The 21,165-nt window shown below is 50.0% G+C and overlaps 1 protein-coding gene across 1 annotated transcript in view; it reads left to right on the forward strand.

Annotated features, from left to right (window-relative positions):
* Positions 1-11,571: 11,571 nt before the first annotated feature.
* NFAT5 (nuclear factor of activated T cells 5) overlaps positions 11,572-21,165 on the forward strand; it is a gene marked incomplete at both ends in the record, with an annotated part of 66,308 nt that continues 56,714 nt past the window's right edge. Inside the window, one exon of the mRNA XM_082005820.1 lies at positions 11,572-11,644. Coding sequence (XP_081861946.1) covers positions 11,572-11,644 — 73 coding nt within the window. The remainder of the gene's footprint in view (positions 11,645-21,165) is intronic.

Here is a 21,165-nt window from a genome sequence, read left to right on the forward strand (position 1 = left end):
CCCTCCTGCTGAGCCGTGGTGCTCCCACCAAAGCAGTTTTGGAAAACATGCCCGACACGGGAGCGTTCCTGCTGGGACGAGGCAGCCCGCACAGCATCGCTGGCCGCGCGCGCTGCTGTGGAGGGGAAACAGCTCTGGGCGCAGAACACGCTGGTACAGGGAGGAGGCTGCTGCTCTCCGCGCCTCCGGATGGGTCCTGGCCGCCGGGGCCGTGGCACCTGCATGGCTTCTTGCAGGAACAGGATTGTCATCTCAGGGCCAAATACCCCAGGTGGGTGCAGCAGCACAGGAGCCGGCGGGATGTGCCCCGTCCGGGATCCGCGGTGCCCAGGCTGAAGTCCGGCTTTGTGGGTATGCTCGGATGCCGCAGAGCCAGCAACGCCCGAGAACAGCCGTGCAATTTCTGGTGCTTCCCCTCCGCCATGGGGCCATGGCACGGGCTGAAACGGGGCTGCTGCCTCCGGGAAGGAGGGAAAGCTGCAGCTCCTGTCTCCGGGAAGGACAGTACCGTCGCTCCCCTGTGAGCACAGCCAGGCTCCGGTACCCGGTGCTGCTCGCCCAGGACGGGCAGGGTTTCGCCGCTGCCGCTTCTGCAGCGCTGCCGGGCTCTTCTCCAGCCGCCAGCTGGTGACACGCAGATTTTCTTGGCAGTGATGCCATTCTGTAGGGAGTTAATTTTTAGTGAGGACAACAGAGAAAAGGGCTAAAATGTTTGATATAGCTGGAGGATGGGGAGCCCGAATAACCTGGGCGATGCTTCTGTGCCGCCGCGTTACGGGTGACAGCGTTGTGCAAACTGAGAGCTTATTCCTTACAGCCCGCAGGAGAGGAGGAGGTGGAAACGAGTCTTTTTGACAGACATCATAAGCTCCTTGGAAATTGGGAAATATCCTAAACAGATTGATTGAGTTATTAAAGCTTTCAACTGAAACAAAATAAACTTGTTTTTACTGGACCAACTCTCGTCTCCTTAGCACGCGACAGCAAGCACTGTGTTACAGAAGACATATCCTGCCAATATTTAGACCAAGCAACACTTTCTTTTGCTTGATTAACAAAGGTGACATGAAGCATGGTGCTAAGGTTTCCAAAAGGCACGGCAAACCTGTGCTGCCCGGTGCTCCGCAGGGCCCGTCCGTGCCGGCAGCCCCGGGGCTCGCTGCCCTCTCTGCGCAGGAGCCCGGTGCCCGGTGGCCGGTGCCGGCCCTGGCCCAGGTCTGCGCCCCGAGCTCTGCCCTCCCTGGCTGCAGAGGGGCCGAGTCGGGGCGGGGGAGCGCAGAGCTGCAGAAGATCCTGGGGGTCCTCAGGGCCAACTAACAACTAACCCATCGTTACGTCTGGTATCTCACACATCGCTGCGCCTTTCAGTTCGCCCTCCCGCGCTCCCAGCAGACAGGGTCCCACCGCCTGTCCTGCCATCACGAGACTCTCCCAATCCCCGGCCCCAGCGTTCCCGGCACCAGTTCATACGTACGGGTCTCGTGTCATTATCGTCCCTTCGTTTGTACCTCTTCTCTTCCTCCTAGGTGTTCATGGAGAGTAACCTCAGCATTCACTGTGATAAATTAAAGGGGAAAAAAAAGTATTTGTCTTCTCCTTATGAACTAGGCGCCGATTTCCCTTGTAGTCACCTCCTGCAGCTGCTCCAGCTGGAATTAATCCTTTGTGACCACAACCACACACAGAACATCCCAAGGTTTCCCAGAGCTTTAGACCCTGAAATCCCCAATTCTCCATCGGCGTGGGAGTTCCATTGCCTGCCACATCCTACCCAGGCTGTCTGACGAAAACCCCGCGCTGGCAAGCTACAGCCACCTTGTGACTGGCGTTTCCTCCTTCGCTGTTTCCAACTAATAGGGCAGTAATTTATCGTAGAAAAGCTCACCAGTTTGTGAGCTCGTGACCGTTTGCTATGGAGTTGCGCGTCACTTCCAACGCACCGGTCTCTGGGATCACACCATCACCCGTGAATGGCATCCTGACCCTCTCCCCCCCAGACAACATTCTGTGTTGCTGTTCATTAGCACTAACCTACCTTTTGTGTTACTCTCTTCTGTCGTCCTACTGACCACAGCCTTTGAAAAGTCCTTTCAGAAATATTTCTGGGAAAAGCCCAATATGTTGAATATTTTTCTAGTGAAAAATACCCCTTAGGTGGGGTTAAGCTGACTTAAATATAAAATAGTGACATTTTTAAAGAGGAAAAAAGTTACTGAGTTACGCGGTGGAAAGCGATACAGGTATTCTCTACAATTGCATATAAACACAGACGGGTAAACTCTGCCGCTTTACAAATACCCTCTAATAGCACTGGCGTCACAGTATTATCGCAGCCTGAACACTGGGTTTTGCCTAACGATCCCAGTACTCGTGCGACGGGGAAAATAAGGGACAGAGAGCTATAGGGACCGAACTCCGGCGCCGGGACCTGCCCAGCTGGACGCTTGCCCTGCTGTCGACGGGCGGGCGGCCGTGCGGGGCTCGCGGAGCGCGAGCTGCCTCCCGACGCAGCCAACTCGTGTTTCCACACCGGGGCTGCCGCTCTTGGAGGCAAGGACGGGGATGCTGCTGTGCCTTTGGTCCTGGAATGGGAAGACGCGTTTCTTTAATGGATCTTAAAAGGCCCCTTTTTCTCTTTTCTCACACACACCAGCTCCTAGTCCTCAAAATCGGACCCTGCGCAGCCGTCAGCCATGCAGCCCGGGATCCCCAGCCGTCCCGCTCCCCGGCTCCGGCGCGGGGACACAAAGGTGCTGGCGCCTCATGCCAGCGGTAACCGCCGTGCGGCAACCCTGGCGGCGCCCAGCCATCCCGTGCCTCCATCGCCAGGGTGACGTTAATGCCGGTGTCACATGCTCGGTGTTGTCTCTTCTCCAGGGACGCCGCTAACAGAAATTACTATAAAACAAGTTTCCTGCCAACCTCAGCAGCTCTAATGAGTCAGGAAGCAGTAACCTGGGAATAGGGGAACTGTTGACAGAGCCTAATTATTTTCTGACAGTCTTTCTAACACAGTTAGAAAATAAAACACCTACGTAGGCTTAGAAATTGCAAATGGAGTTAGCAACATTACACACGAACCTGCTAATTTATCCCCACGATCCTGGTTCAGGCTCCTTCCCCCTCACACCTGCTGCTATCCCACTGCTCATGCAGGGAGAGGAACTTCATTATAAGAAGAAAAAATACCTTAATGAGACAGAAGACATAACTTCTAATGGGCAGTCTCCTGTTTCAGTGTATGGCATTTAATTGGTTAGGATTTTTGTGTATTTTAGTTACATTTATTCCGTACATTATAACTGCAAAATCACGATGCGTGCAGAATGCGCTGCCACGTTACAGATGTGCAAGTGAGAACAGACGCGTTGCGGTGCCGTCTCGGCTACGTCCACGGCCACGCGATGCTGCTCCTCAGCTCATTCTGATCCCCGACCAGAGCCGGATGAGGTTCCCCCTCCGCCTGCTGAGCAGCGGCCACGGGCACACGCTCCAGGGAAAAACACGTGAAAAAGAGCAGGTGCAGACAGGGATCCCACCCCGGGAGCCTGTCGCAGACTTTGGGGATTGGCAGTTTCCCGACCCCAGACTCCAAAGGCAGAATCCCAAGCGGAGCCCATCTTCTAAATCTCTGCTGCGGTGACTGGAAAAACCCATGATAGCTGCGTACCACCCCCAGCGGCAATCCCTCCTGCCCCTGAACGGGGCGCAGGTTTCCTTTACCGTGTTATTTCAACGTCCACTGTTTGTGTCACTTCCACAGTTCGGATCCCGCTCACTGTTTCCGCCACAGGCACTGGTTGGAGTTTGCCCTTTCGGGACACTAAAGGTTTTGCTCATCAGCCAAACTGACATTTGAAAAGGATCTACAGAGCTCGTATAAAGAATCCCCCAAGCAAACCTGCCTAAACCAGGCATTGAAACTAGATGTTTATCCAAGGCGAAAGACACAAAGTGTTCAGAAATCATAGGAGTAAAGAAAAATGCAGAACAAGCTCAGTGGTCATCCCTCTACCACCTCCTTTAGCATATAAGCCTCTCCAGCTTCCAGTTTTATTTGTGATGAAGACGCACAGCCCAGCACCAACCATGGGGCTGGAGGACTCGCTCCCACGCTGACTTTTGGGGTTTGGTACCAAACAGCTGGGCTGTGCCAGACACCGGGTGATCTTCAGCCACTCTCACGAGTAGCTGGTATGAATCCCTCCTACACTGTGTCCCAACTTTCCTGGACAGGGAATACAAGCCAGGTTTCATTTGCCGTCAACACAGCCCAGCAATACAACGTGATGTGAAGTTTGTGGCCTGGGGCTGGTGAGAAAGACTGGATTAAACATTGTAGTTGCTCTCGTAGCTTAAACCTCACCCAGATCCTGGGCAAGTGAAGGGAGGTTGGAGGCTAAGGCCCTGTCTGAGATTCACTGGAAAAGGTAAACCTCTCTCTTGCCTTGCTGTGTCAGGTTCATCCTGTTCATATGAAAATTTTCTCTGTCTGAAGTGTAAGCAGCTTTTCTTTCCCTCGGTAATAGGTACCAGGCCTATCATCACCAGCAACTGTTTGGTGCTGGGCTTCTCCAGACAGCCTAAAAAGTCCCCTGCAATTCAGTGAAAGGGCATGTCCACCATAAGTAAAAACATAAGTAAAAAAAAAAAAATCCTCTAAGTCCTCCCCGCTGCTATCCACCAGCAATCTGAGACGCGGCACAATTAATGTGCCACTCCATGGCATCCCCTGGCCAGTGCAATCAGTGTCGTGTGTGCCACAGGGTCCTCTGGCGTGTGCTCCAGCCGCTCCCTGCTGCGGCTGCGAGACCTTTCACTGATGAACCCCAGGTAGGAGCGGCTGGAGTTTCGTTTTTCATGTATTCCCATCCTACATCACCCAGAACAACCGTTTGTCTTAAGGTTTGTCAAAGGCACGGGAGCGGCGTCACTCGGCAGGCTGGACGGCTGGTTGCTCAGCAGCTCCGCTTAATGCGACACCTTTTACTGCCTTCGCATAAACCTGTATCCCGAGTCAGGCTGTCCATGTTGGATATGTGCAATGTCCTGAACATCCTCCTGCGCTCTAGTTTGTGAAGTCTTTCTGTCCGCCTCATCTTTTTACTTCTCTGCCCCTTTCAACGTAGAGCTTTTAACTCAAGCTGGATTTCAAAACTGTAAGACAAGGAGGTACAGTCCCACCTTCCCTGGCAGCACCTCTGCGCCATGCTCCACACGGCTTTTTCACTTGCTGGGGTCCACAGGAGGAGTTTATGGCTCCAACCGGATTCCAGTGTGCAACCTCATACTTGTGTTTTGCTGACCTGTCTCGGTGCGGTTACTTCCCCGAGTCCCACCGCTGGGCGCTGCTTCGTGCTGCACCCTGCACTAATAATATTTAGTCATTAAAAAGTCTAATTGTACAGGACTGCCCTCTCCTCCCAAATACCAGATTATCTATTCTTTCTCCAGATCTGGCCTTTGCCCATCGCCTCCCCCTCTCCAGCGATAGCGCGCGGCTCTCGGCGTGCCCGGGAGTGCCGAGGGCCTGTCTCCCGGCATGTCATCCCCAGCCTCACTCCTTCCCAGCTGTTATCGTGACCTTGCTTTAGAAATTTACCCCAGGCTCCACGGAGGAACGGGACTCCTTTTTTCTCCACTTTTACCCTCATTCTGCGTTGTCATTCATGCTCTACCAGCGCTGCCCTTCCCAGGACTCTGCAAAGCTCTTCACAGCCAAGAGTTCTCCATAAACCCACTGGCTTCAGACAGGGCCGGATGGGACCTGCGAGCTTTTGCGGGAATGGCTGCAAGAGGTGGTCGTGGCTTGCCGTTTGCTCTTGTGACTTTAGCCAATTCCAGAGACATTTCCCCTGGTTTCAGGTGTGCAGTCAGTCCTGGGGACGCGCTGTCACTTGAGAGCTTTGCCTGCCAGTGGCATTCCCACCGCTCCGTGTCCTGCTCGGGCACGCCCGCCTTGGGACGCCCAGGATAATGCCCCGGTGGCTGCAGGACCACTGGGCAGCAGAGGCTGGCTCCAGACATGAATGCAGCTTGCCTTGGTCGGGCAGAGGCACTTAGCTTGGGATTCGACCACAAGGAGAATATTCTCGTGCCACTTGCGACTCTATTGGCAATTAAAGCAGTTGTCAGCCGTGCGGCAACCTGTCTCTGCTGCAGCGTCAGTCCTTCGCAGCCGCGCAGCTCCTGCTGCTGCTGTGCCAGTAGTGTCCGGGACTTCGGCGCTGTCTGGTCTTGCTGGCCAGCGATGAATTTCTTTGCCCCCCAAAAGCAGTGGAGCTATCTGCTCCATCCCTGATTGTTCCGTCTCTCATTGCTCCCCTTTCAGGAGGAAGATCTGTTTTTCTGCTCTGCCACAAACCATCTATTAGCAGCACCTTCTCAGAAAGCCTTTGTTTCTCTCATTACTTAGGCAGGAGGTGATTATAGCACAGTCTTCCATTTTTTCCTCTGGACGCTTCCCAAATGGTTGGATTTTGTAGTGCCAGCGTAGGAGTAGCGCACTCACTTCTCAAGGGAAAGGCATTCCTCCCTTGCCGCGCAGGGAATCCCTCGCCCCGCACCGGTGAATCCACCTTCCCTCCCAGGGCTGGCGGGTACGTGATTGCCAAAGGGGGAATCAGCTTTCCCTTCAGCTCTTCAGAATATGACTACTCCACAGCTTTTTTTTTCCCCCCTCTCTAAACTTCCCACCATAAAAATAATTGCCAGTTGTTCAGTAAATTTATCAGCTAATCCTTTTAATTCCACGGTTGTATAAGCAGAGCCTGCCAATTTGCACAGTGCTGCGTATATTCAGCTCTCCTCTTTCCTCCTGCATGCTCTGGCAGCTTTACAAGGCCCCTGTGCCGTTCAGCTGAGTAATGCCTTTAGACGCACGCTTTGACATTTTTTCTTTCTTGCATTTATAGATGGTGTTTTACCTTATTTGAGTCACTTAGCATCGCTGTCTTTGGCACATTGCTTTCCTGGCTTTCATATTCTTAGGTAGCCTAAAAGTTCAGGCGGGCTGTGGTCCTGCAGTCATGCTGAGCTGAGCTGAGCTGAGCTGAGCTGGGTGCAGGTGGGCTGCCCTGAGCAAGTCTCACCTCTCCACTGCACAACCGGCACTGTTGTGTGCACCACTGTGCTGGCTCTTGAGCTGGGCAGGATAGACTCCATCTGGGAAACTGATCCCACTGCAAAATAACCTCACCAAAAAAAAGTGTTAGCTTTAGCCAGACTACTTGATTAACACCACTCACCGCGGGACTGACGGAGCTCTAGTGCCAGGCTTGGGAGGGGGTGAAGTATGTGGTTTAGGGCACAACTACCTCTTTCCATGGCAGCTTCCAGCAACATCGGGTGACAGTGACAGTCGCCCGGTCACCGCTGCAGCGATGTGGTGACACAGCTGAGGCTGTCACAGGGCTGCCTCTGCCCCGTTGCCAGCCTCTACGCCTCCTCTGTCGGCTTCGGCGTCCACCTGGACGTTTTGCTGAGGAGCTCCCGTACGTGCACTTGTTGGAAAACCAGTGGAGCCAACGCAAATGGCAAGAGGACACAGCCAGGGCAGGACAGGGCTGCATGGTCCAGCAGGAGAAGCGTTTTGTGCTGCAGCAGCGGGTGGTGGGAGCCGCAGCGCTCCTCCCTTACAGCTGTAGTAACCATGAAATGGGCTCCACTGCAGCACCCAGCATGCCGAACTCGGTCAGCACTGGTCTGTGGCTCACCAGGGGTGGTGGTGGTACAGCTGTTCAGCTGCTAGGAGCTAAATCTGTCGGGTCACACAAGGAGATGTGCCGGAAAACACACCGGAGCGCCTTGCAGCACAGCCTCCACCTCTGCGACGTGAACTGTGCCTCCTTGCCACAGCAGGATACACAGGGACGGCAGCTGTAACTGTAACTTTAACTGGTCAGATAAAGAAAAAGCCCAAGATTTGGCACAGGAGGGACAGAGTGCCGTTTTCAAACCATGTAGAAAAGCGGTGCTGGTATCTCCTGGCAGAGCTCTTTCCACAGGCAGTGGTGACCCTTGCAGCTTTGCTGCCTGCCATTCACAGCTATTTCCTATTTCTTGTGCATGGGAACAAACCAATGTCTTTTCAGGACAACAAACTGCTAGCAGTTAAATGCAGCGTGTGAGTGCCCTGGGTGATACGCAACACTTACTGCATCCAAGATCCTCCACTAAGGACCCCCAACTTACCCCCAACAGCCATCCCTCCCCCTTTCCAATGCGGTATGCTGCCCACCCCAGCTTCCCACGGCTGCCAGTCGGGAGCTGCGCCCGTTCCTAGGGTGTCAGCCGCTTTCAGGGAGTACACGTAACATCTCTTCACCCCTGTGGACAGCTCAAATCACATACAGCTTCTCAGCGGCTAGTAAACCATGGAACTGTCCATGAAATGCCTTCAGCTGTAATTCCAGGTCTGCCTCACATTGCTTCCCTTTGCTCCATTAACAAAAGGATTTTTTTGCCTGGTAACATTTCCAGAACGAGGTCTCTGAAGGACTGCTATCTGGATGCTCCTCTTCTCCTTTCAGTGAGGGCTTTTTTGCCAAAGTCAGGCACACAGAGCTCCGCAGCGGCACATCACCCTCTGAAATTTGGTAACCCTTCCTTGCCATTGCCGTAACTTAATGAACTGCAAAGCAGGCAGCTGGGTTGCCACAAGGAAATGTTACCTGTCGGATGAATGATAGCATAGTGATTACAGCAAAACCCTTCAAAAGATTTTAAAATCACGAGGATCCTTGAGCCTGGATTGAAGCAAATGAACAATGTCCTCACATGATGCCATCTGCCCACTCCACTTGGCACAGGAGCTACAAGAGCGGAGGAAAAGGCCTGCGCAACCTCCGGGCACAGGCAGCGGGGAAACTTGCTTGGCACTTCTGAAAGGCAGAAGCACAGCCCTCCTGGCAGCAGCCAACAGCCGGGGATGTGTCCAGGAGGCCTCGACAGCCTATTCTGAGCAAAACGTGTAAGTGCTGCTCTTGTTCTGCGTGGCAGCACGCAAGCGGCCAGGACTGTTCCCAGGGACGGTTGTACTTACTGTGAAGGAGGGAAAAACACCTTGTTTTACCCGTGGTTCAGCCTCAGAAATGCTCTGCTCTGTAGACATGATAAAAATAACGCATTTAATGACAATTGTATTTTTTTTCACTGTATTGGTGAACACTGCTGAGCAGCCTGAAGCAGCACCAGAATTATGGTGTGCCATAATGAGTGCTCCCTGGGGAACAGGACAGCCGCATCCAGGCTGTAACTGCCCAGGGAGGCTCCTGCAGACCTCAGTGCTGAGGGAGGCACTTGGGTAGGGGCTGGTTGCCGGGCATGGCCCTGGTGTGATGGCCTCTGCACGGCGGGATGCATTTCCCTGCTCCCCAGGGCACACACTGGCTGCCTTAGCAGCAACAAGGCAGCTCCTTAAGGAAAAGGTGAAGAGCCTCACCAGGCAAATCCATACACACCTGATCACGTGCTGGTGCGAAACTGTAATAGGTGAGTAGGCGAGGGACATCAACAGGAGATACGGTAGAGTAGATGGTGACAGAAAAGGAGTCTAGATACAAATGAGCCCTTGGACAGTGCTGAAATTTGTAGACGTACTCCAGGGCTTGAGCACTGTGCCCTCTCGAAACACCACAGATGACGATGAAGTCAGGCAGAGGAGAGGAAAAGCCAGCACAGCTCTGGGGGATTAAAGCAGTATGTCTGGGATGAAAGAGATATCCGACTTCAAATAAAACCGAACGTGTACTGCGCAGTTGCCATCAATTCTTCCACAGGGCTGTGACACCAGGACACTGTGTGTGCCACGCCAAACCGACTCCACAGGCACCGTCTGGGCGCCCTGCTTGTGTGGGTAACACGGCCGAGTGAAACCCCGGCACTTGAAGCACGAAAGCAACAGTGCCGCGAGTGCAGGGAGCGTGGTCAGATGTCTGGTGAAGACACCGGGCAGGAGGCTGCCCCATGGCGTTCGAGGAAACCCTCCCATGTGCCGCCATCCTGGCTGGTGGGGTGTGGCGAGTTTCTGGAAGCTGCTGAATGATTTTGGAGAGCAACTTCACCAGGAACCGAGAGTGGACTGGCATGGGAGCTGGCCGTGGGAGGGACAGGAGCCAACCTTTCGGTGACATAGTCCCCACAAGGAAACCAGACCCTCTGCTGAGCCGGAGGTATGCGTCAGCTGTTCACAGCTCCTTCCTCCTCCATTTTTCACAGCTTAAGCATTTGCCTGGCACCTCCATTCACTCACAAGGCAAGTCCTCTTGCTTTCATGATCCCTTCCCCATTTCCAAAGCAGATTTTTATCATCTTGGAAAAATAATTTTAAGTATGTGTGGGTGACCTTTCCTTACCTCCTCCCCCTTCTTACACTTTCTTGATCTGGGAAAGGGCTCCCAAACTCCCTCACCTCAACTTTTTTGTGCTCATGTTCCCCAGATTACCCAGATCTGGGGTACTTGGTCTCTGTGTTTGCCATCTTTGGTTCACCTAATTAAAATGCACTGTTGACACCTTCCACATTTCCGTTTTGTTTGCTTAGAAATGCCAGCTTATTTGGGATAGCATTAACGGGAGTTTGTTTGGACCACTGACCCTCTGCACCGTGAGCTGTGACACAGGGCACCAAGGCTGGCCGACCGCTGGCAGGCTGCAGCGGGTGGATGGAGGCACGATGACTGCTGCCCCACAACCACGGCCTGCCCGACCCGCGGTGTGCCCCTCGCTGCTCCCAGCACCAGGCGAGGAAGGCAGCGCCCACCACTTGCCCACGACGGCCCTGGGGCCGCCGCTGCACGCCGGCTGGACTTTGGGCAGAGCACCCCTGCAGTCAGGCCGGCCTGTCCGGCAAAATGGCTCTTCGGGGCCTTCTTCGGGGCCTCCTTCGAGGCCTCCTTCGGGGCCTCCCCTCGCCTCACAGGCACACAGCCCGGCCAGCCGCTGCTGGAGACCACCCGGCGCCGCCCGCATGGCTGCGCTCTCCGGCTGGGCCAGGCTCCCCTCAGCGCCACAGGCTCCCCTAAGGGCCCCCCCCGCCCCGTTCTAGAGGCTTCCGCGCCCCCCGCCACCGCGGCGGCTCTTCCGGCCGTCAACCCCCCGCCCTCCGCCTCCCGCCGCGCTCCTCCTCCTCCCGCATGCGCGGTACGGCTCTGGCGGCGGCGGCCGGGGGAGCGGGGCGGCGGGCCCCTCCGCGCAGGCGCGCGAGATCAGGCCGGTGGGCTGTTCCGTCGCTGCGTCTCCGCGCCCGCCGGGGTTCTGTGTCTGCACCGCCTCCCCGGCGCCCGCGCAGGCGCAGAGCGGTAACGGAGGGGGCGGTCGGGCGCGTTCCGTTGGCAGCAGCCGGTTCCTGTCAGCGGCGGCGGGTGGCGGTGCCCGGTCCCGACGGCGAGCGGAGCCCCCGGCCTGGCCCGACCCGGCCCGATTCGCGGCCCCGACGTGCGGAGCGCCGCGCTTTCGTCTGCCGGTGTCTCCCCTCCCCACCCCGGGGCGGCGGAGGCAGCAGCGCCCCCCTCCCGGCCCGGCCCCCTCCTCCCGCCGCCCCCCTCGCCCCTGCCGGGCCGCGGAGCTGCGATGCCCTCGGACTTCATCTCTCTGCTCAGCGCCGACCTCGACCTCGAGTCCCCCAAGTCCCTCTACTCCAAGGGTGAGTGTGGCGCCGGGCCGGGGAGGCGGGGCCGCGGGGGGGCCGCCGTGCCCGCGCCGTTAACCGTCGCTAACGGCCGGCCCTGCCGCCTGGGTCTGCGTCTCGGTCCGCCCCCCTCTTCCTCCTCCTCCTCCTCCCGGGGTCGGCGGGGAGCTTCGCCCTCCCCCCCGTCCTCCCCCTCCCCCCCCGCCGTCGCCGCCGGCCTGCGGGCCGCGCCGGGATGCTCGGCCGCCGCCGCCCTGCCGCGAGGGGCCCCGCCGCCCGCGCTGGGGCTGAGCCCCGCTCCCCCGGCCGCATTCCTGGCCCGGCCGCGGCGGCCTCAAGAATGTGTCCCGACAGGTTCCTGCGCTCGGGGCCCGGCGGCGGCCCCCGCGGGAGCGGCACGGCGGCGAGGGGCTGTCTCCCTGCCTGCCCGCCCGCCGGCCCGGGAGCGCGGCCGCGGCCCCGCTCGCCGCCCTGCTTCCCTCGCCGTTCGGCGGCGCATCCGCAGGGCTGCGGGCCGAGCCCGGCGCTGCCCGGCGGCGGCCGCTGCGGCCCGGGGCCGGGAGCGCGAAGTAACGGGGCGCAGGGGGAGTCCCGGCGGCTGGAGGGTTCCCGAAAGCCGCTCGCTGAGCTGCTGGGGAAGGGGCTTCGGCGGAACGGGCGGCCCTCAGAGAGCGAGGTGAACGTTCTGATCCGGCCTGGAAACTGGGAAGGAGCCCCAAAAGCGGGGGGCTGGTGCTCAGCACGGCGGTGGGTTATGGCAGCGGGGAGTCCGGACCATCTCCGGGCGTTATCGGCACACGTTAGGGCCCGGGGGAGGGAGCAGGAGGAAAACGGCACCACCGGTGCGTGGGGAGCCCAGGAGGGAACGTGGGGAGTGTTAAACGAGAGTGAGCCACGCGCCTGCTTTCATAATACCCCAATTTCAGTTTTAACAAGCGCCCGGCAATAAGGACATGTACGTTAGGACAACTGGTGCGTACTGCACAAGTTCTTTACTCGTTTTCTCTTGTTTAAAAGACTTGAAAGTCACTACTGGTAATTGGTTGAACGTATCTGCCCACAGTACAATGGAAGGGGAGCAATTTTGGGGGTGTATGGCAGAAGAAATGGAAAGTCTTTTATTACCCTCAAGTGAAGGTAGCTATTCAGAGTTTAATACTGTTAAAGGAAAGAGTAAACTTTTTTAGACTTTTTGGAACTAATTGTAACACGCGCAGTAACACTGAGTTGCGTGTCGTTAGTGGTGAAGCTAAAAGAAATAAAAATACTTGTAACGAGTGAAAGCCCATCTTTAAAGCTCTCAAACTGCTCTAAGTCATTGTCTCGCTGTTTAGAGACCTTCAAGTTATCACCACTGTATAACAGTTTGTAAATTTTTTTTTCAAGACGTTACTACAGGGGTTTAAGGCTCTCCCATGATCTAACACGTGTGTATTCCAATTGGTTTCAGTCCTAGTGAGGGCAATAGGAAGGAAAGAGTATTTTGGAACAGGATCGGTCTAATTAAATGATACAGGTGATAAAATCCATCAAAATTATCATTCATTGTACTGGAAAGTTGAAAAGTGTGCACTGTTAAAGTAACTTATAAAGCATTTAAAATAAAGACGTTCCATGGAAGTTGCGAAATTTCTTCGAGGGCTCCTGCTTAATTGAGCAGAACTTTTGAACTCGCCAATCTTACTGTGAATTCCCAAAATTGTTTAGGTTTAATGGAAAGGTTGTGTGTCTGTTTCAGGTAGGAAAAGGGTCTTGGACTGATTAATCAAGAATATTTTTTCTTCCAGTGGCGTTGATGTGGGTTCAGAGCTAAAAAAGGTCTAGAGAAGGATGTTTGATCCTTCGTAATGGCCATAATGAGCTTCTTGATCCAAACAAGATGGTGTATGATAGAGGTGTATAAAGCAGTGCATGGTTGTGAAGAGATTAAAGCAAGGCTTGCTTTTCATATTTTGTCTTAATAAAAGATCAAGGAGACGTCAAGTTGAAATGCAATTTAATTTAAATTAAAATTTAGAACAAATGAATATACTGTTACAGAATGAATAATTAAGTGATCCTTTTTGCTGTGAGGTATATTAATACAATTTTTAGCTGGATTTAGGAAGAGGTATTAGTGGTTATCTGATTAATCAGAACACACTTCAATGCGCCTTTTTTTTTTTTTTCCTAGATAGATACGGATAAACTTATCCTGTGGACAAATGCTCTGGATCAGAGTATGAATACAACTGATGAGATAAGGGGAAAGGTCTGAACACAGTGAGAAAGCCACAAGTATGCATTTGTGATGAGGGTGTGTTAGGAGCATGTAGTTTCTCATAACTGCTCTCCTTTTAGAAATACAGCTACCCCGCAGTTTGGAATCCAACTCGCAGATTGAATTGGGGCCAGTAACTTTTCCTCTGAATTGCATTCCTGTGTGCGCGTTGGGATGGTTGCGGTTTAATGATACCGGTCTTGTAAGTTTGTCAATGATGATCACTGATGTTTTGGAAATACCAAGGTTACAAAAGTGAGAGAAGCTGTAAAATTGGGGTGGTCTTGGGAGTGACGGAGGTTTTCTAACCTACAAACTTTAGTTTATTGAAATGAAAGTAGAAGATTATTAGTGTACTGATTAGAATGTACTTGCCTCCTCTTAAAAATGAAGTTATATTTGAAAACACAGTGAATCAAGATGTAGTTTATGCTAGTGCCATTTTTGATGGTATAGTTTGTCCCATTCCCTGGAAGACTGAGTTATGTCATCAGTCTGTCTCTGTGCTATCTGTTGAAGTTTTGGCTTGCGTGACCGTTTCAGTTAAGGTTTGTATTGTTCATATTCCTTCAAAAATGTTGAGCAAAATTTCTGAAGGCAAACAGGCCTAAAGTGAAATGGCAATACGGACAAAAGGAGAGTCGTTACTTTAAAATTTGATCTGATAATTCTTCCGAGTTATTTTGTTTAATTTATGCGTAGCTTGGGAAGGAGAATATTTTTCTTCGAATATCTGAATACTTTATCTTCCAATTTTTACTCCTGTAGGCGTGGTTTCATGGGCAGTTCCAACCATATGAATTCTCCCTTGCTGAGTTAGAACAGTCTTGTCCCCTGTCTTTTTCTTGCTGCTCTGCTCATGCCAACACTTCTGTGGCCATGCAGTGAACTGGATTGGGGAACTGATCGTGTTAGAATTAACTCAGCTTTTCCCTTATTGCTTCTCACCCTGGCCCCCAACAACAAAAAGGAAAAGGGGAAATGTGATTTTTTTTTTTTTTTTTTTTTTTTTTTTTAAACTAGGTGACTATCCTGCTCATGTTTGCTGTGGGTCTTCGTGAATGGCTTGTGCTGACTCAGGGGAAGGACATGTGAAAACTAGCCATGGGGAAGGGTGGGACTGTTTCTTTCAGCAGCAGTGCCGGTTTATATTGCCTTAAAATGATAGTGAAACTGTGGAACTTAAGTTGCAGGCCTCTAGAAAATGACTGGTTAAAGAAATGTGAAGTGTTGATTCCAAGGCCTGTTGCTGAAGCTCATCCCCACAGCTCCTGAGAAACTGGCTTGTGCTAAGGACTAAAACCCACCTTTTCATGTATAATCAATATTGAAAAAGGTATATGCTTTGTAACCATTGCAGAAGGATGGTATGTCCTAATAAGAAGGTAAAAGAGATATAAAAAAGTGTGCTTTTTTGAATGCTGAAAATGTTTAGAATGTAATAGGTTTAATTCCCATCTTTACATAACATACTGTCCTTTTTGAAATAAAACAACCCAAATGTGCATACAGATTAGTAATGTAGTAGAAAAATCACTGGAGCATAAAACCTAAAACCTTGAGGCTAGTTGTTCTGCGGTTCAATATCATATGCAACATTGAAATATAGCAAAGTTAGCTATTTGTTGTAAACAGGCGGAGGTGGAAAACTGTGATTAAAGCAGTTCTTCAAATGTCAGGTACTAAATCTGAACTGATTAAATGTGTGATTAATTTAGCTAACACATTCATTTTGAACAATTACAAAGTAATGTGTGTTAATAAAGTTGCATTTGTGCACCGCAGCAGGTATGATCAGAACTTTTTATTCGTTCCGCCTCCCAATTTTGCTTTGCATAACTGAGTAACTGTGAGACTTTCTCAAACTTAGAACCAACAAGAAAAATGTTAGTAGCTTCCTAAATAGGGAAAAAGAGCTAGAAATGTTATATGCTCAAGATGCAGTTTTCTTCCACACTGTTAAATGATGGTAATCTACTTGTATTCACTGAGAACTGTTGATACAACGTGTGGGTTTTGGTTGTGGTGTGTTTTTTTTTTCCTACCAGAACTTTTTTCTTTCCATGATTCAAAGGCTAACTCTGGTAAGACACTGACTGAATTATCAAAGAGGGATGGAGCAGATGCTTTATAAAAACACTAACAGCCTGCTTTTAGTTTTGAACTTTAAAACTAGTACTAGCAGTTTTTAGAAATAGAAATAATATTTAGCTTCTTTTTGTAATAATCTTTAGCTTCTTTTTGTAGCTCTCAGAAGGTGCCATGCTGGACAAGCAGTGCTGAGCGTTGTCAGGGATGGACTGCATACATCTGCCTGTTGCAGCTCTTCCAGCTGCCCTCGGGACATTCTGACTTAAGTCAACTGAAACGGATTCTACCAAAGTTCTTAAATTGTGTATCAGCCTTATAAACGTCCATTTCTACTTTGGATCCCACTAGCTCATTGGCTTTAAAAACAGAATTATGGGATATGTTGCTGCAAGATGGTTATGTGTTGGTGCTGGGACGGGGTGGGGGGATTTTGAATTCACAGCTTTTCACACTGTTAATTTGAATATTCCAGTGACAGCGCTGTTTAAACAGACCCTTTTCCCTGCCGTCTGTTCTCACTCATGTACTGTTCTCTGAATTTCACCAGCACAATTGTGTTTTGTGGCTGCAAGACGAATGGGATTAGGAAACCAATCTAGAATGAGTATACTGTACTTTTGATAGGATTTTCTGACATTGGTCTGCTCCACACTCTACTGTGCAGCTGCACAAGTAGTGGTGTCAGGACAAGAAAAGGGGTATCAAGGACTTGGAGTAAGTGGTGGAGGAGGTAGAAGATGAGGCAGAACTGCTAAAACTGGCTCTGCCATGGAAAGAAATGCTCCTCACATTGTGCCTTCTGTGTTGCATTTGCTGTGCCTGTGCTCTTGTGCTGAGACCAGGAAAGCCAGGCTTCCTGCCTGGGCTGGTTTCTTGGGGATTGGTGAGGGAATCCATTTCTGGAGCTCTCGAAGCTGGGCAGGACACTGCAGCACCTCCCCTGCCGCAGGTGTGGAGAGAAGAGCGTGACACTGTTCCTGCTGCAGCTTCTCTTCTGCTCGCCTGTTTGTATCACAGTATAAATGTGTGGTGTGAATCAAGGAGCATGGTAAATTAAGAGGAATTAAGTAAGCTTGTTCTTTAGTTCTAAGACTAGTTGGATTTTTTCATGGTCAGTTTTACTTGTTCTGGATACTTTATGGAGTTCTATGAAAGTTGTAGATTTTTTTTCTGTTAGAGACTCCATATGTTGCCCAATTCTCTTGTCCCACTTAAATTTAGATATTCAAAGAAACCGTAATTGGTGAGAATATATTTCAGTCCCATGGGAGAATTTGAATATTACAGTGAGGAGCTTGAATTTGACTTGATTTAGTGAGATCTCGGCATAAGCGTAGCAAGTGTCGAAGTGGCGCATTTGCACCGATCCGTTTCGGAAGGAAATGGGCTCTGGTGCTTTGTTGGCCGGGCTGCTCCTGGAGGAAGGGTGCTGCTGGAGCCTGCAGGCCGTGAAGGCGCGGTTCCCTGTGGTCAGATGTGCTGGGTTTGGACTCCGTCCACTTACAAAGTCAAATGGGCATGTTTTATTATGTTGTCATTTAATTCAGCAATGTTGGAAGGTTCTCAGGGTTGGAAAACTGTTTTAAGATACTGTGCAGATACTTCTCATTGCAGCTATGCTTTAAAGGAAGACACTCTTTCCTGATGCTTTCTTTCTGCACACCTTAGCCTTTCTTTTTTTGGCTTATGGCATTCTTCTTTGATGCGAGATTATGCTGCTTGGCATCCCATATATTTTGTTTTTTTCTGCAAAGTCCTTTCTGCAGTTTTGACGCTTGCTTTAATAGAGATCTGAGAATCTTTAGAATATGAAAATATTAGGAGTTAGGAGTACTTGTGCTTCAGTTAGTTCAGGATCTGCATATTTGAAATCCATTATAGCTGCTCATAAGGGGAATCCATAGGATACTGCTGTTTAGTATAGTATAGTAAAACTTTTTTATCTGATGTTTCCCAGATTGTAGGTTAAGCTTTTTCAATTTTTATAAAGCAGCTGATCTTTATAAGTTTTCAATGGCATAGTTACGTTTTGGGGTCTGTTGACTAAAAATGATTGTCAGCCTGGAGCCTTGATCTGATTTTTGCACCAGTACGCAGATTACTTAGTTTTATGTGGAAATATACTTCTTTGGAGTTGGTGAAGATGAAAGAGAAGTAATGCTTTCTTTCATACAAAAAGGCAATGGCGTGAACTCGTTCTGAAGTTTAGATACGCTGGTAAACCCTAGCAGGAATTGATGAGTGGCCAAAGTGCAGGTGAAGTAAGGTATGTGGTCATCTCTCTGCAGTTTATCACGTTTGTTATCTCTCTCTGTTTATGTAAAGAGTAAACTGATGAGGTTGAATATTCAGACAAGTTTTGGCTTTCTCATCAGCAAGTACAGCAATTATTTTAGGAACTGACTGAAATGAACTCTTGGGTCTAACTTTGAACTGTGTTGTAATAGCAGGTTCTAATGGGCATATAGTAAAATCTTAAGTAACTGTTCTTTCCAAAAGCACGCAGTGCTTTAGCAGTGTTTGAAATGTAAATGCTCAACATCAGTTACGTTATGTTATAAACGCGTGTAGTTCTGAGTGATCTGTATAGTGAATATCACCACACCAGACTAAGTGCAGTCTTTTCACTATTTACATAAATATGCTCTGAGGAACCGTTCTCCAATTCCCCGTGATTACTTGTCCCTTCAGCAGTTGGAACGGTTTTACAGTTGCTTTGTAAATAATTAGAAAGAATTTTGGCTCACCTTACAAAGGTTATAAAACTAATGCAATATGCCAAAGTAATGCAAAGTTTTGATACTAAAAGCAGATTTGAGTTGCTGTTTGCTGAACAAAAGTAAGATGAATAGCAGTTCCTATTAATGCCCAGGCAAGAGGATGCATATAGGAAAGGAAGAGATATAAAGACGGTAATAAAAAGTTTTCAAATGTTGGAGTTCCACTCCTGTTCAGAAAAACTGATATTACAAGCCAGTTGTTTCAGTCTCTCATTGTCTAGAGGCCTGATTTTTTTTTTTTTTTTATGGATTCATTTCAGCAGAAGAATCTGTAAGTTTTCATAGTAGCACTACAGAGTGATTGGAAAATAATAAGCTGTAGAGTTCAGTAGCTTCTATTAACTGTAACGGTTTCTCTTTTCTTGTGCATAGGGGAACATGACCTACTAATGTGACTATTAACTGATAGTGGTCATGTAAGCTGCTTTGTAAAGTGGGGCAGGAAGATGTGAGTTGTAAGTGACGGTCTGCCTCCATTAAAATTACATTCCACTTCCTTCAGTGCATGTCCTCGGAGAGCGTTGATGGCAGCAGCGGCTCCTTCCGAGCTGCAGGCCGCAGCGGAACTTGTGCCAAGCATCACCGCATATCTGTACGTTTGGGTACCGCTATTAATGCATGTGTCGCAGTTCGGGTATGTCTGCCTTTGCAGTGAGGTTCCTTTGTATGTATGCGTGTATACGCTTAACTATTTAGGGTATAACAGGAGTATCTAGAATCTTAATCGGTTCTTTTTCGACTCTTGATTAGTTTTGGGATTTGGCAAGAAATTCTACAGTCCAGTTGTATACTTGGTGAAGAAATATTTCTTGTCTTCCATTTAAAGTTTACTCTCTCTTCAGTTCAGTATCGGGAATGAGGAGGTCTCCTAGTTTAAAGTATTCAAGTATGTTTTTATTTCCTAAGTGTGGAAAAAGGTGGCTTAGCTTGGAATATGTATTCCTATTAAAGAAGATTTACTGAGGAATTTGTAATTATAGTTATAGAATCATTAAGGTTGAAAAAGACCTTTAAGATCATCAAGTCCAACTGTCAAACCAACACCACCATGCCCACTAAACCATGTCCTGAAGCACCACGTCTACATGTTTTTTGAACACTTCCAGTGATGGTGACTCCACCGCTTCCCTGGGCAGCCTGTTCCAATGCTTAACCACTGTTTTAGTAAAGAAATTTTCCCTAATATCCAATCGAAACCTCCCCTGGCACAACTTGAGGCCATTTCCCCTTGTCCTAAGTTCCTAATAGTCTTGGTTATAATGCTACAGACCCCAGGAATCTGATTTAGATTGAACTTCTGAAAACAATCGGATGTCCCAGTTGTGCAGGGGGTGGGAGAGGAGCAGGGTGAGTACTTCTGGAGGCAGTGCCAGCTTTCAGTCACACAGTCGTTGAGGTTGGCAGAGACCTCTTGAGATCATCTAATCCACCCCCTGCTCAGGTTGTGCCAGCTAGAGCAGTTTGCCTGGGACCGTGTCCAGTTGGGGACTATCTCTATGGATGGAGACTCCAGAACCTTTCTGGCCAACCTGTGCCAGTGCTTGGCTACTTTCACAGTTAAGATAATTAAGAAGTAATTTAATGTGTTTTAATTGGTGCCCGTTGCCTCTTGTCCAGTTGCTGGGCACTGCTGAGAAGAGCTTCTCGTTCCCTTCCTGCAGGTATTTATACACGTGGATAAGATCCTTCTGAGCCTTCTCCAGGCTGAACAGTTGCAGCCCTCTCAGCCGCTCCTTGTGTGAAAGATGCTCCGGGCCCTTCATCTTCGTGGCCCTAAATGCATGTCAGTTTGTGAATTCTGAAAAGTTTTTGCTGTTGTTGGGGCATTTCTGAGTTCCCGCATCAGAAATTCTCATGTCTAGTGTTATGTTGCAGCCATTTTCTTATTGGGGCACTAAATCTGGTTTTCCCTCTTGGAAGTAGCGGTTTGTTTTCTTGTACGCTGAGATTTTTGTATCCTATTAGCAGTTTTGCTGAAGGTATCTTACCAGGTACCTTTAAGAAAGGGGGTTACACTTTTTTATCAAGAGCGTGTTTCTTTGAAAGTCACTTTCTGGGCATTCCCGGAGTTCTGTGCTCCAGGCACATTCGGCATGTTCAGCAGTTTTAAATGCTTCTTTATATTTGTTAGTGGAGATGGAGAAAGAACTTTCATTGTCTGTCACCTGTGAGCATATTTGTGAGTGTGATCAGTGCCCTTCCTTAGCCTGTGTGCAGGTTTTATTTGGGAGTAAATCTTATTTTGTTTTTCTTTTAGGGCATCTCAATTCTAGGGCCATCTGCCTCGCCTTGAAATTTGAACCACACCTGGAATGGAGTTGCTCTTTAATCAGATGGGGAAATAATTTGGTATCTTATTTTGTGGCCTGAAAGGATTCAGTTTAAGCTTCAGTAATTCAGTTATT

This window comes from Phaethon aethereus (assembly GCF_964289735.1).
Source record: "Phaethon aethereus genome assembly, chromosome: 13".
Taxonomy (NCBI): Eukaryota; Metazoa; Chordata; class Aves; order Phaethontiformes; family Phaethontidae; genus Phaethon; species Phaethon aethereus.